The sequence below is a fragment of the Haplochromis burtoni genome, unplaced genomic scaffold (assembly GCF_018398535.1).
Source record: "Haplochromis burtoni strain Fernald_Lab_line unplaced genomic scaffold, NCSU_Asbu1 Contig_73, whole genome shotgun sequence".
NCBI lineage: Eukaryota > Metazoa > Chordata > Actinopteri > Cichliformes > Cichlidae > Haplochromis > Haplochromis burtoni.
The window spans coordinates 755431-770177 of NW_024582434.1; the positions used below are offsets into that span (position 1 = coordinate 755431).

The 14747-nt window shown below is 39.4% G+C and overlaps 2 protein-coding genes across 2 annotated transcripts in view; one reads left to right on the top strand and one right to left on the bottom strand.

Annotated features, from left to right (window-relative positions):
- srp72 (signal recognition particle 72) overlaps positions 1-6534 on the bottom strand; it is a 9001-nt gene extending 2467 nt beyond the window's left edge. Inside the window, exons 1-16 of the mRNA XM_014334135.2 lie at positions 6383-6534; positions 5781-5901; positions 5449-5569; positions 3733-3876; positions 3463-3574; positions 3333-3364; positions 2905-3029; positions 2705-2762; positions 2468-2599; positions 2254-2382; positions 1660-1732; positions 1330-1394; positions 1088-1183; positions 834-937; positions 590-667; positions 53-190 (exon numbers count right to left, since the gene is read on the bottom strand). Of these exons, the coding sequence (XP_014189621.1) occupies positions 53-190; positions 590-667; positions 834-937; positions 1088-1183; positions 1330-1394; positions 1660-1732; positions 2254-2382; positions 2468-2599; positions 2705-2762; positions 2905-3029; positions 3333-3364; positions 3463-3574; positions 3733-3876; positions 5449-5569; positions 5781-5901; positions 6383-6482 (1628 nt within the window). The 5' untranslated portion in view covers positions 6483-6534. The remainder of the gene's footprint in view (positions 1-52; positions 191-589; positions 668-833; positions 938-1087; positions 1184-1329; positions 1395-1659; positions 1733-2253; positions 2383-2467; positions 2600-2704; positions 2763-2904; positions 3030-3332; positions 3365-3462; positions 3575-3732; positions 3877-5448; positions 5570-5780; positions 5902-6382) is intronic.
- Positions 6535-6953: 419 nt separating this feature from the next.
- Positions 6954-14394, top strand: leprotl1 (leptin receptor overlapping transcript like 1). Its single transcript, XM_005924066.3, has 4 exons — positions 6954-7066; positions 7713-7788; positions 9776-9962; positions 11547-14394. The coding sequence occupies exons 1-4, from the start codon at positions 7051-7053 to the stop codon at positions 11661-11663; spliced, it is 396 nt and encodes a 131-aa protein (XP_005924128.1). The 5' UTR covers positions 6954-7050; the 3' UTR covers positions 11664-14394.
- The last annotated feature ends 353 nt before the right edge of the window (positions 14395-14747 follow it).

The following is a 14747-nucleotide window of genomic DNA, read 5'->3' on the forward strand; positions in this document are numbered from 1 at the left end:
AAAAACAAAAAAATAACAGAAGTAGCCACAGAAGAGAGTAACAGACGTTTACCCTTGTTCTTTGGGAGGGTTTTCTCCCACGACTTTAGCGGCTTTTTTCCTGACGTATGTGGCTCCGTGGGAATTCTCCAGCTCGTCAATGTCCACGTTGAAAGACATGGTGTCTGCAGACGGTAGGTGTTTGCTGAGCCTGTAGAAAAAAGCTAAGGATGCAACAACTGCTGACATCCAGATTACATCCTGGTCTTCCTGGGTTACATTTACTTCAATAAGGTATGGATCATTTGTAAAATTAATAAACTATTTTGTCAACAAAATACCAAGCTTTGTTGAAAATGAGCTAAAGGTCGTTTTATCTCTTTTGTTTTCTCTCTGACTTCCAAGCACAAAAACATTAGTTTCCCACAGAGAAAAATAACAAATCCTCAAATTGAAGGAGCTAAAATCAGAATATATTTGATATTTTTCACAAAACAAATGTTATTTGAGAATCCAAATATGTTCCAGTTAGTAAAAAAAAACAAAAAAAAAACATAAAACAAAACCGTTTAAGCATCCATAAGTTGTATTTAATAATATGAAAGGATACGATTTGGCTTTATCCGTGTCCACTAGAGAATATGCAGAGATGAGTTGTGCCAATGTGTGGACGTCCTTGGTGTTTTGTCTGTTTTGAGAAAAGTGATTTTTATGAAAACAGTTTGATGACATTTGAGGTATATTTTATAAAGAAATAAAACCAGCATCTGCGAGATTTAAAAAAAATAAAAAATAAAATAAAAAGACTTGACACATGTTGAACCAGCCGAGTGTTTAGCAGGGATTTAACTCACTTCCACAGCTGCTCCAGGTCACTAATGGCTTCTTTTTTCCGTCCATACTTCAGCTTGAAATTGGCAGCTTCTCTTACAAGAGCCAAATGTGTAGCAGATCCAGGCTGTGCAGGAGAAAAGACACAGTGGGAACACGACCACACGTCTGAAATGAAAGCTAACTGAAAGTGTTTGACCTATACACAACAGAAATTAAAGTGTAAAACAGTGGTTCAGACTTGCACAACACGAACCACCATCCGTGACACACAAACCTGTTCAGACTGGTAATGCTCAATAGCTTGTTTGAAAACATCGATGGCGCTGTCGATGTCTTCTTCATGGGAGTACATTGTTACCAGAGCTGAAACCTGAAGAGACGATGACATGGTCAAAATAAATGTATGAGGGAACAAAAAACGTAAAAGTCAACAATTTTGACATTAACGGGGCATTTTAATTAAGAAAAACAACAATTGAAGAAAAAAAAAAGTAAAAGTAGCATCTTTAGTCTTACCATCCCTGGTTTGTGCTTGAACTCTTCAATAGACCTCAGGACATCACAGGCTTTTGTCACATGACCTGAAGACCAAACCATTCATTGGATTATAACACCTAATGAGGAGCATGTATCAAAATTAAACTGCTCAAAGTTTAAAGGTAAAAAACCTTTTGAAGTTGCACTCGTTTGTTTCTTTGTTAATTATTGTTGTTTCAGTACTCAGGCGATAATAATCAATGTGCGTGTTTGTTTTAGGAAGCTAGAAATATGAAATACTATCACGTCCACAGAGAAAAAAAACAGTAAGACAGAGCGGGGTGTGTGTGTTCGAATGCAGATCACTACCTTGTACTAAATAGAGTTGTGCCATTGTCAGTTTGATGCCAGACGCACTCTCTGGATTCTGATCGGAGAATTGCTGCAAAAGAAAAAAAAAGAAAGAAAAGAAAAGAAAAGAAAAAGACCAGTTAACAGAATTAATGAAACTATTAATTACTGAAGGACAAAATACGAACATTTTCATCCAAACCCAATAGTGTTGTAAGTGTTTTAGGGCATCTTTTTTTTTGTATCCCTTTTTGTATTCCCGTCTTCACAGTTAAGCATCACTTTTAACCGTGAAGACATTTTTCAGTATTTTTAAAAACCACGCAACCACAGTGAAAACATTTCGTAGATGAATTCTTGTAAAAAAAATAAAAATAAAAATAAAAAACTGAAAAAAGCAAATCTTTCAGTACTTTTTCCTGCTTCTATACTTTTTAACATTTTCATTGAAGGATTTTTAAAGTGCGATATTAACTATATATTCAATCAGCTTTCACCACTGTGATTTTTTAGGTTAACTGGTGCATCATTTGATCATTTTCTCATAATCAGACAAAAGGAGGAGAATGTGTATCGGTTCTCATAATAAGGAGCAGTGTGCATCATTAATACCTGGAGCAGCTCTATGGCCCTGCTGTGCTGCTTCTCTCTGCACAGCTGAGCCACCTGGATAAGGACCGGCCGCGGATGTCCTGGATTTTGAGCCTGAAGACTGGATGACAGCTTCCTGCACTGGTCAGCCTGTTAACGGGCAAAAGCACCATCGGTGAGAAAATAATTACCTATTATTGATTATTTTTCATTCCTCCTCCAATCACACCCGTACCTGGTTAGTGTACATGGCCAGCAAGGCTTTGTTGAAGTCAATGGCCTGCAGCTGTTTCTTTGCCAGCTTGTACTCAACACCTTCAGCATTCGTCAGCTTCACCTTTTTCTTTGAGTCAAACACGTTTTGGTCCTGAGGAAAGAGACCGAGCCTTAGCACCAGCGTCGTGGCTGAAACTTTAGTTTTATGATCCCTGTTTAGCGTCTGAAAGTGGATTTCAGGGAGGTTCAAACCCACCTTGTTTATGGTGATGATATTGTTGGCAGTCACAGCAAGCAGCCCCACGTCAGATGGCCTGAAATTAAATCAAAGAATTAGAGCAAGCTGAAAATCTATTTAACAACTTAATGCCTGCCTCTAGATGCTTCTGAACTGTCTAAATGCATTCCCATCATCTTTTTTGGGACTAAATTTGATGCAATGATGCCGCAACTCACTTGAGCTTGATGACCTGGTTGTAGAGCTGCAGAGCCTCATCTGTGCGACCCTGCAACTGCATGACGTACGCCATCTGAGAATGGATGACGGCCAGCTCCGACTGGATGTCCTCCTCAGTCATATCCTGAAAGGGACAAACAAGAAATGATGGTGATTAGCTGGAAAACAGTGAAAAGTAAGTGTTACAAATACAAGATAATTATGAACAAGCTTAGCATATCAATACACATATATGGCCAAAATATGATTACAGCAAGGTTATTCCCATACAATTTTTATGTAAATAATGCATAAATGTAGAATTTTTTAAGACTTAAAAGTATGTTAAGAGTGGACTAAATTTCACTAGACTTGTGACATACTTCTGGACCATCGTTTGGGTGAAATTACTAGAAGTGAAATTGAAATAGGTCTCAAAAACACTTACAGAATCATCTGCCAGCGAGACTCTGCAAAGCTCTGTCAGAAGAAATGATCAGTTTATGTCTGAGGGCATTACATCATTTTAAAAATACATCAAACACCAGCTTGATAGCAGAGACTGAATATAAACTGACCTTCTGCTTGCTGTAGTTTATTGAGGGCCTCTGTAAGCTTTCCTTGGCCAATCAGAGAACAGGTAGCATTGTAGCAGAGCTCATACGTTGACTCAGGCAGACCCAGATCCTCCTGCAAAAGGAAAACATAACATGTTCAAACATGAGTTTATTCTAGTTCTAATCAAACAGTCTGACTCCAGTTCTGTGCAACAAAGTGGAGAAAGTAAGTTTTTGATTTAAAAACTCAAATGAAAAGCTGATTGATGAACTGTGCCAATGAATGCTTACCATTGGAGCCTTCTCCCACTGACTCATTGCAGCCACCACAGCGGCGAGGTTGGTCTTCCTCTCCTCCTCGTACTCGTCCTGGGAGTTCCTGATCAGATCCGTGTAGACAGACTTGCACTCATCGTAGCGCTCCAGTCTGTACAACTGCACAAAGAAAAGAGCTGGTTCAGATTAGCAGACGTCGTCACTCTTCTCACAACAAGACGAAAATAATATCCTGTTAGAAATACACAGAAATTGCCAAGCTGACCATTTATTACAAATCTCTCATTCTCACTCACCAACCAACAAAACCCAAAACCCTTGTCTTCTCAAAAGAATGTCTCACTGTAATAAATAATAATAGTAAATCATATAGACTGCATAAAGATTGTAACAAGCTGATATTCACAAATATTGGGGATAGTTTTAACAACACTGAAGTTACTTTAAGACAAACACAAATAGAGCAGTGGCGTTAAGAGGTGAAAATGCTACGCTCTACAACCCTGATGTCTCCGTTTCAGAGAAAAATTGCTCAATTACACTTTTGCTATCTGCTTTTTTACAATGTTACTTAACAACATTTAAATGTTTTTACAATCATGTTTCAAATACAGAAGCCACATATTCAAACAGCAAGCTGTTTGCATTTATTATATACCGTTTAATTTGAATATGATTTGTTTGCAGTTCTGATGCTAGATGATCAGATTTTAAAATGCCACATATTAACAATCAGCAGCTTTAAAGGCCTCAACACTTTCTTTTCTTCTAACTTTGCTGCTCTTTTCAACAAGTAGATGACCAATGACTGACTTCTTTAGCACAAACAGTAAATATACACTAAACTGTATAAAAAAAATGTAAAAAAAACAATTAAAAAATACAGTAATATAATCTACTTCTATCAACAGCTCCCTTTAGGGATCATCTGCTTCCATCTCACCATATTCCAGCATACTCTACTGTCAGATCAACCCTCGGCATGCCCTCCTTCACTACCATCCATGAAACTTCTCTGTGGTCTTTCTCTTTTCCTCCTGCCTGGCAGCTCCTTGTTCATCATCCTTTGTCCAATATATCCACTATCCCTGCTCTGCACATGTCCAAACCATCTCAGCCTTGGCTCTCTAACTCCTATCTTGGTCACTCCCAATGAAAATTTTAACATCTTCGGCTCGCTCTCCGTTCTTTTGGTCAGTGTCGCCAACATCTTCAAACCACACATCATAGAAGTCCCCACCATCTTGTGAACCTTCCCCTTCCCTCTTGCTGCTATCTTTCTGTCACAAATCACTGCAAACACTAACTCCACCCTGCCTACACTCTCTTATAAAGCTCTCTGGTGTACTGTGTGTTGCTTTGGATGACTGACAAATATTTAAACTACTCAAGATACACCTCTGCTCCTTGCGTCTTCACTGTTACATCATATATTCCGTTTTGCTTTTCTGTCTTGCTGTATTTCTGTCTTACTACAAATCAGTCTTATTTGTGAACATCAGTCCACTGAGGCTCCTGGCTGACCTCATCTGTCGACCTGCAAGTCTCTATTGCCACCTCCTTACTGTCCTCATACATGTACTACACTACCCTCACATATTTCTCTGCCGCTCTTAAAGCAAAATTCTATAGTGCCTTAAGGTCTTAACCTAGCTTCATCAACTCTTTCCTACAGCTTCCATCAACTGCATGACTACAAACAGTAATAATATAATATAATATAAGCCTCACCACTTGACCGTAAAGCTCCTTCAGCTTGTCTGTCTGCTCAGGAGCACTCTCGATGGTCTTCAGGGAGCTCTCCACTCTGTTCAGCCGGTACTCGCAGTACGCCTTCTCAAACACCACCTCACTGAGTGGAAAAAAGACCCCACCCACCCCCGAAAAAGGGTTTAAATGTGCAACACACCATAAAGAACAAACCTTACAAGACTTTTGTACTTTTTCTTAGAGCATGGCAGAATTGCTGTGAAACTATACACCGTTAGACACTTAAATGTCAACAGTGAACTACAGGAGTAATTTATACGTCAAGCACAGGTGAGTGACAGCGTGCCGCTTACCTGCCGAGCACCTTTGAGTGGGTGTTCATCACATTTAGCGCCTCTTTGAAGCTCCCATTCTGGATATGGCAAACCACTTTACAGTGCAGTGCCGTCACATCGTCCCTGTTTTCGTGTAAAACTGCGACAGGACAGAAAGAAAACAGCAGTGAACATCACTCGCTACGAACAAAAAAAAGATTTCGCCCTGACGCTGATGTGATTGTGCAAGGACAGAGGAGTGTAAAAGAGGAGTGTAAAGCAGCCGCTTAACGTTTCCAGGACAGCCGCCTGGCTAATCATGGGTTAGCTGTCGTGGTTGGCTAGGGACACGTCAGTCATGAGACAGTGGATTTAGGGGGCTAAATATTATTTAACGATGGCTCAAAGTCACACAACAAATAGCTAATTCAGCAGGTGTATATATATATATATATATATATGTTTATTACACATCGTTAATCAGAGCTTAATACACGAAGCTCCACGGGTGTATTTAACACCCTGACTGCCGTTAGCTCAGACACATGCTAACAGCTGGTACTGCACTGCGGGAGCAGAGGGGAAAATCCGCCGCGTGTCCGCTCTCTGGTTCCGTTTTCAGAGTCAGCCTGTATACCTACTTTTAGTGAGAGCTTTGAGGGCTCTGGTGTAGTCTCCATTCTGTCCGCAGCGGTTGACTTCGGTCCAAAGAGAAGCCACAGATACTCCTCCACTCGCCATCTCCGCTGAGTGGACGCTCTCGGTGCCGGAAACAGAATGTGTTTACATCCGGGACAGCAACAAATACGTTTATTAATTTTAAAATAATTTCTGTGCGGAATAAATGAAACGTAGTCATAAATTGGGACGCTCTTCCAATGTTAATAAAAGCCTACTATTTGGGGGGCATGTAGTTTTTAATTTCAAAATGACGCATGCAACTGACGCGTTCACGGCTAACCCTACTACACGTTAAATTGAAGTGCAAACATAGTACTTTATATCAAACTACATTTATTAGCCTACACATTAAGGAAATTATATTTATGAATACTTTTGGAGGAGTTTATAGAATTCTAAAACGGACAGTTCTGCGGTGTCAGTGCTTTTAATTTGGGTGCTTTTAGGATCGTAGTGGTAATTATCGGAATTCCTACATTTGTGTCAGCATATGAAAGCAGCACGGTGGGCAGGGTAGGAGCTACGGGGAGACTCGGCTGGCTTCGGTCGGACTCGGCTACCGAGCAAAGGAGGGGGGGGGACTGTTGTCATTCGTCCGGGCTGTGTGGCGAGCTTTTGTCCAGCAGAGATGGCCGGGATTAAAGGTAAGCAGCAGGAGATTTTCATTCCCTTCAGAAAGCTTCTGAACTCAGCCTCTGTTTATATAATTTCAACAAAATGTGCACAAGGCATGTTTGCGCGTTTGTCACGCTCAGATAAGTAACGATAGAAGGAGTTAGCGCAGGGCCAGTACTGACAGACGTTAGCATTAGCTCGGTGATGAACCTGCACTGTTTCGGTAGAGGCAACCGCAACCGCAACATAACAAAAATAACCAAACCAACTTCTGCGTTTCGTAATGAAAACAATGTAGCAGTGCAGCGTGCTGCATTCTTGCGCCACAGTTAACGCCATTCTTGTTTAATACTACAACAACGCAGAAATAACCATAACGCTAATGCTAGCTGCGCCTTAACTTCCCACAGCCGCTGACTGATTTCAGGCAGCCGCTGGGATTTTAATAGAATTTAACCAGTGGCCGCACGGACTATGGCTGTCTGGGTTTAACGTGGACCCATGTTAGCAGGGTTTATGCTGCTAACGTAGCTGTCACACACGTGAAATCAGCTGATTCATCACATGGTAGCCCCAAATCTCCAGGGGCCCTGCAGCCACCATGAGATTAGTGATTTCCTGTGGATATACCCTGTGCTAACACTGGGGTCCCCTTATCCTCTGCTTCTCTTGCAGCTCTCATCAGCCTTTCCTTTGGAGGGGCCATCGGCCTCATGTTCCTCATGCTTGGATGTGCCCTCCCTGTGTATGAGTAAGTATAACCATCACAGACCATGTGAGCCTAGTACTTCCTGGCACCTTTGATGATCCCGTCACAGCTTTAACTATAGCTGCATTCATGACCAGATTAGCGTTCTTAGAACATAAGGACACCATATAAAACCAGGGAAGTGTGACAGAACCTGACCACTTTTAGTGGAGGAAAGCAGGATTGCATTAAATTAAGCAATTATCAGAGTTACAGGCTCTTGAAGTACATAAATGTGGGCTGGAATTTGGTACTTTTAAATTTATTTTCTCATGCCTTTTTGAACAATCATAACTTTAGGTTAAATGTGACTGACATCATCTTCACGTGTCACCCCCCTCCTAAAAAAAAGAATAACAAAAAAAAAAAATAGAGGTAAATTCAACATACCCAGGATATCTTTACCTTTTGTGGCTTAATTCATCCTAACATTGCCAATCAGATGTAGTGGTCATATGAAGCTGTTTGATGATTAAATAATCCTGGTTTTTCAGGTCTATGAATGTACACTGGCAACAAACAGAGAAAATGATCCTAGTGGAGAAGAGTGAAGAGGTTAAACATATGATGTATGTGATAGGAAAAGTGCTGTGTTAATGTGTTCATGTGGCTTTTAGTGTAAGTGCAGTTAGTGGTTTGTTAGACTGGAGAAACTCTACACATGCAGTCTGTGTAAAGATAAGAAGGTAAACTGGAAAAAAAACATGTTGCACAATTATTTCGGGATGGGGAGATGTTGTAATAAAACTGTATCATTTTCATTAAATTGATGTGCTGCTTAGATGTTTCCCGATGGTGTTCAGGACAGTTTTAGTCTTATTCTTGAAGCTGGAATCTTGATGGTATTAAATGTTCGAAAGGTGCGATTTAAACCAGTAAGTAGGCTGATTTACTGATGCTTTTATAAAAGTAAGGCTGTTCAGTTTTGAAATCACATTTATTTTGGCCATTAATGAGAAATGATTATTTGTTAGAATTACTCACACTCTGGAAAAACAGTGGCTTTATTTAAAAATACAAGCTTACTTTTTGCCATCAACGTTAATTATAATTCACCTTAATAAGATAAATAATTAATTAAATATATGTGAACTGAACTAAACCTGTAGCAAAAAATAAATAAGCATCTATCTCAGCTATATTGTTATAATAATCTGTGTATTATAATTTTAAGTGATGTGTAATTGCACAGCTTTAGTACAAAGCCTGTTTTTGAATTATAGCACTGTATAAACACTTTTAGGTTAATATAAGTTCTTGCAGTTTGCAGGATAATTATACTCTGTACTTACAAGACAACCTGATCAGCTTTGTGTGTGTGCACACCATCACACCTCATGGTTATTATTCTAATGAGTGCAGACAGTTTCTCATTTGCTGTATGTGGGATGAGCAACAGCAACATATTTGGCCTTTTTTCATCTAATTTCCATTCCAGTATTTACAGTAAATAACAGCTTCACTTCAGCATAATGCGTATTTATCAGCCTATAAGTGACAAGAAAATGCGTAATTCCTTATGTGTGTGTGTGTGTGTGTGTGTGTGTGTGTGTGTGTGTGTATTATATTATATATATATAATATATATATTTATATATATATATGAAGCACAATGTGTCCCACACAGTTTTATTTTTACAGTTTTATTTTTTTTGTTCGTTTTTCATCAGTGAAATATCTCCCCAGGTACAGAGCTTTCTCGCAACTGTATAATAATCTAGCTCTTTGAGATTCTTGTCAATTTACATGCTAGTATTAAAAACAATATAGATGGATATGTTTTTTGCAGGCCTGCATCTGATCTGTATTCAAATCTAGAGGTTACAGAAACGTAGCTCCTGCTTTATGAAAGAAACCCCTTAAGTTGGCGTGTGGAGTCCTCAGCAGCGATTCCTTCTTTATCCTTCGATTCACTTCACTGCATCCTTTGTCATCATAGCATGTGGGTGTTTATGCCCCCTGTTTCTCTCGCTTTTTCGCCTCTCTGCAGCAAATACTGGCCTTTGTTCCTGCTCTTTTTCTACATCCTCTCTCCCATCCCTTACTGCATCTCGCGGAGAGTGGTCGATGACACAGACTCGGCCAGTAACGCCTGCAAAGAGCTGGCCATCTTCCTCACGACGGGCATCGTCATCTCAGCTTTCGGCCTGCCAATCGTCTTCGCAAGAGCTGAAGTAGTAAGTAACTGAAACCTGTTAATTCAGTGTGTACTGCATGGTTATTTAAGCAGTGGTTCCCAAACCAAGGGTCTGGATCCTCTGCGTTGGGCTTACTTTAAATGTTCTGACTTTTGTCTATATAAATTACACACAACTATATAAGGGCTTAGTTTTAAGATAAGCTAAAAGCAACAGCAACCAAAACATGAAAAAAAGAAAAGTGCCTTGCTCAATAAAATAAATACAATGACATAAAACAAGATGGCTAAAAAAAGCTATACAAAAGTATCACAGAAGTATGGAAAAATGGCGAAAGCAGAAGAGCTCAGTTAATCAAAAATCTAAGTGTAAAACAATAAAGAGCTAAACTCTGACAGATAACTGCAGGTATAGTGTTGTGAGGTCATAGACTTCCTGTCTCTTTCAGTATTTACGCCCAATGAAAGTGACAGTTTCATTGTGTGGTCAGCCAGCAGCGCTAATTATAAACAGATTATATTCACCACCAGCAAGTGATAAATGACTGCAAAGGTGCTGTAAACAGCATCCAGTGTTTCAAATGATTATCAGTTGTGCAGATAAATGCAGAGGTTCTGCAGTTCTCTATGAGCGACATGCATGCAAGCACATCATTTCTTAGGACATTTTAGGTAGAGTGCTGGAGCTCAGTCATTAGTTTGAGGAAGTCTGATTTGACTTTCTGGTCCTTAGCAGTCTCTGTAGTTTCTCCAGCCATCCAAAAAAAAAGATAGTAGACTATATTATATGCAGCTTGCTTTAAAGCATTCATGACACAGCTTGTTGCAAAGAAAGAAAAAAAGAATATCACCAATTTTGGGTTATTTTGGTTTTAAACTGGCTGAAAGCAGCCAGCAAAGGGGCCTAAATAACATAATCAGTTGAATTAATTAAAAGAACAGTAACGTATGCTATGAAATGATCAGGGTGCACAACAGCATATATAGTCTTTAATCTGATTTTTAAATATGATTTCTTAGTTAATGTTAAGGGGCGATCGTGGCTCTAAGAGTTGGCAGTTCGTCTTGTAACTGGAAGGTTGCTGGTTCGAGCCCCGACGTTGTGTCCTTGGGCAAGACACTTCACCTACCGCCTACTGGTGATGGCCAGAGGGGCCGATGGCGCGATATGGCAGCCTCGCTTCTGTCAGTCTGCCCCAGGGAAGCTGTGGCTACAACTGTAGCTTGCCTCCACCAGTGTGTGAATGTGAGAGTGAATGAATAGTGGAACTGTATAGTGCTTTGAGGACCCCGAAAGCGCTATATAAATGCAATCCATTATTATTATTATTACTGCACCAACTGATAGGACAATTCAGCAACTGCTAAATACCGCTTGTCAACGAGTCACCGCCTTGTTTCGTAAAAGGTGGAAAGCAGTGCAACAAGGGTGTGTGAACGATTGTCCAACTTTAACTGTCAGTTCCTTTTTGTCCAACTCTGAAAAAGTACTTTGCATGTTAATGATTTAGAGCTGAATTCTACAAAAAGCAGGTCTTTAAATCAGCAAAATAAAATGTCTCAGTTACCCAAATAAGCTCTGTAGCATTCAGCATTCACCTGAATTTTCTTTATCACTTTACAGATTGCCTGGGGAGCATGTGCGCTTGTGCTAACAGGTAACGTAGTCATCTTTGGGACGATCCTGGGCTTCTTCCTGGTCTTTGGATCCAACGATGACTTCAGTTGGCAGCAGTGGTAAAACGGCAGCTGGAGGGGACCTTAGTCTGAACTGTTTTTATTAGCGTTACTATTATTATTATTATTATTATTATTATTATTATTATTATTATTATTATTATTACTACTACTACTGTTATGGTATTACCGTTCTTGGTTCTTGTTGTTATTTATATGATGACCGCCCATCCATAGACTCACATCAAACCAGTGCAATACTTTTTTTTTTTTTTTACCACTCACATCATGCTGAACTGACACAAGTGAGATGGAAAATGCTGACTTTCAGTTGGATTTTTTCCCATTTTTAAGTTTTACTCTTTCTGACTTCTGTGCTGTGAGTCTTTGTTTTCCATCTTTTTGTATGTGTCCACTTTTATTTAAAGGATTACAAGCTGGTGAACAACTTTTACAGTGTAGTATCTTTGAAGATGTGTTAAAAAGATTTCAAAATGAATGACCAAAAGGATACGGTCAGTAATGTCTGGCCTTCTTTTTGCAATTAAAAACACTGGAAGGAGCTTCTTCTTTGTGAAATTAATGTAAGTCAGCTGGAAATTGAGGAAAAATCTGCACAATATGAGCCAAAATTTCATCAGACACGTCTCTGTTTCATACAGGTCTTACTGGATTTGAGTGTCAACAGTTCAGCTGATATAATGCAGGCTTTTCTCAGCTTTCAGTCAGTAAAATGTGAACAACACTAAGCTTGAGTGTTCTTGTGAAAGCAGCGGGCTGTTATTGCCACCAACAGTACCTAACATGTGAACTCCATTATGTGTAAATGTGATATAAATCTTTCTCATGACACAAAGTGAGGAGGTGGTGTTCAGGAGCAGTGTGCAAGGATTCATTTTAAACTCCCTCTCTATCACACCAGAGATCAAATTAAACTGACTTAGTGATTTCCCAGGTGCAAACATGGCGGGCTGCTTATTCACCAGGTTTTTCTGCATCCAATCGGCTCGTATTCCAGTTTGTGTGAGTTAGCGTTTTTCTGTTAGGTCAAGAAAGCATGCAAAGCCAGTAGCAGCCGCCAGCTAGCATTGGATTAGCTCAAGGACAGCAGCCTTGTTTGAAACTCGGCCAAGCTACCCTAAGAGCCAGGCTACTTATAACCGAGGCCAGTCATTTAACAGCCTTTAAGCTTTTGAACGCGACTCCCTCAAAGTGAAAGAATCCAGTGACTTTGCTCTGCATTCCAGCTCTGGCACATACTGTATTTCCTCACACCAGCAAAAAAACAAAAGAACAAAAAAACACACCGTATGATTAAAGTTTGAAAGTATTGGGTCGTGTAAAAAAAAAAAAAAAAGTCTGCATGCTGGTTTATGTAATCTGCTGCAGCTTCTTGATAATCAGGGCCTGCAGTCAGTCAGGTGCAGCGCCTCAGACTGCTGTTACATTTAAACTGCATTAGTAGTGACTAAACAAAGAGTAAAGCAAATGCTACCCTGTAAAGAACTGCAGTGACTAATGGAGCTTCAGGTGTGTTTTGTTGCTTTCTTTGGGTTTTTTCTTTTTGGTTTTTTTGTTGGTTTTTTTTGTAGATGGCACTGTTTGAAAATCTCTGAGTTTCTCCAGCCATTACAAGAATCAAATGTTTTGTTTCCATGCAAATTTCCAGTGGACATCTTCACACGTTTTGGCCGTCAATCAGTTTAATTTCCATATTTAAACCGTATTTTTAGGGTTTTAGAAGCACACATCCAGCAAATAAAACAGAAACAGTCCTACAGGAATTGTTTAGCATTTTGGTGAACTCGCTCACATGTCTTGCATATGAAGCTAGATTGATTGCTTATCATAAGAACTTTCACAGGAGGACATCTGGGCTCTGAAAGAAAACCAAGCCTGTCAACAAATCCAAAGTTCAGCATTAATCAGAATTTACTGAATTTGTTTTAATCCATACAACTAAAGTTTAAAGCTATTTGTGATTTTAGAGTTAGTTTTTGAGCTCTAACTACTCTTTGTTAAGAAATATTGTAATTTTGTATTTTAGTTTAATTTCCCTTTACTTACAATTTAAAAAGTAAACTTTAGGTATTTTAGCAGAGCTGTGTTATAGCTGTGTACCCCCTTGTTCCAGTCTTTTATGGTAAATTAATTAGATCTGTATTTGAGCTTTATCAAATCAGACTTCGAGTATGACTCTTACAGTATTTCCTGCATTAGTCAAAGACCATCCAAGAAAATCATTAGGAACCATTTGAGTGACCCTCTGGCTGAAATATATGGGCTGACTGACCTTTGCTGGGTTAATTTGAACTTGTGATCACAGAGCTCATATTTCTGGCCTTCGTTCAGCCCTATGAAAGATACAAATATTTTTAAAAGCAACACATTGACGGCAGATTTTTGTTTTATGTTAAAAACATGCTTTAAAATGTACTACTGACATGATTTGTGCGTATCACGATGTAATCCCATTAGTCTGTGAGCCTGTCTGTGGTTCAGACAAGCAGGGTAACTCTGCGTGGTGTTTCTGGGACGTTTAGCTAAATGTGTCAAATGTTCTCAGATTTTCTGTTTTGTAGTCTGCCGTTAATTCTGAACTGTCAATCTGGCGTGAAGATGTGGGATTATTCTTAGGTTTCTCTCACAGATCTTTGAAGGATGTTGTATTTATTTATTACACTGGATGCTTTGTGTCAAGGTTCAACGCCATTTTCTATCTCAATTGTTATGTTGAAGATGAGGAAGTCAGCATGGTGGTTTCTTTTTTTTTTTAATAAACGCCATTTTTGAAAGTCTTCTTCATTTGAATGACTACAGATGCACTTAGCACAACTGTATCAGGTGGAGAGATGCTGATTTGTCTTCAGAGGGAATAACTGAGTGAGTTAGTGATGCTGTTAAGAGACGCTCATGAGTGTGAGGGGAAAAAAACAGCAAAAACGTCTCATAAACCCTCTGTAGGTTGCAAGAATAGTATTCTGATATGCTTAACATTTCCATAGTTACACGGACTGCGATGTCTTCCAGTGTCTTATTTTTGTCTAACCTACTGCACAAAATCCCCCAAATATCCAGTTCACTCTTGTGTAAAATAATAAAAAGAAGAAAGGTGTCACTCCTCAGAAGTTTGGTAAATATCTCCTGC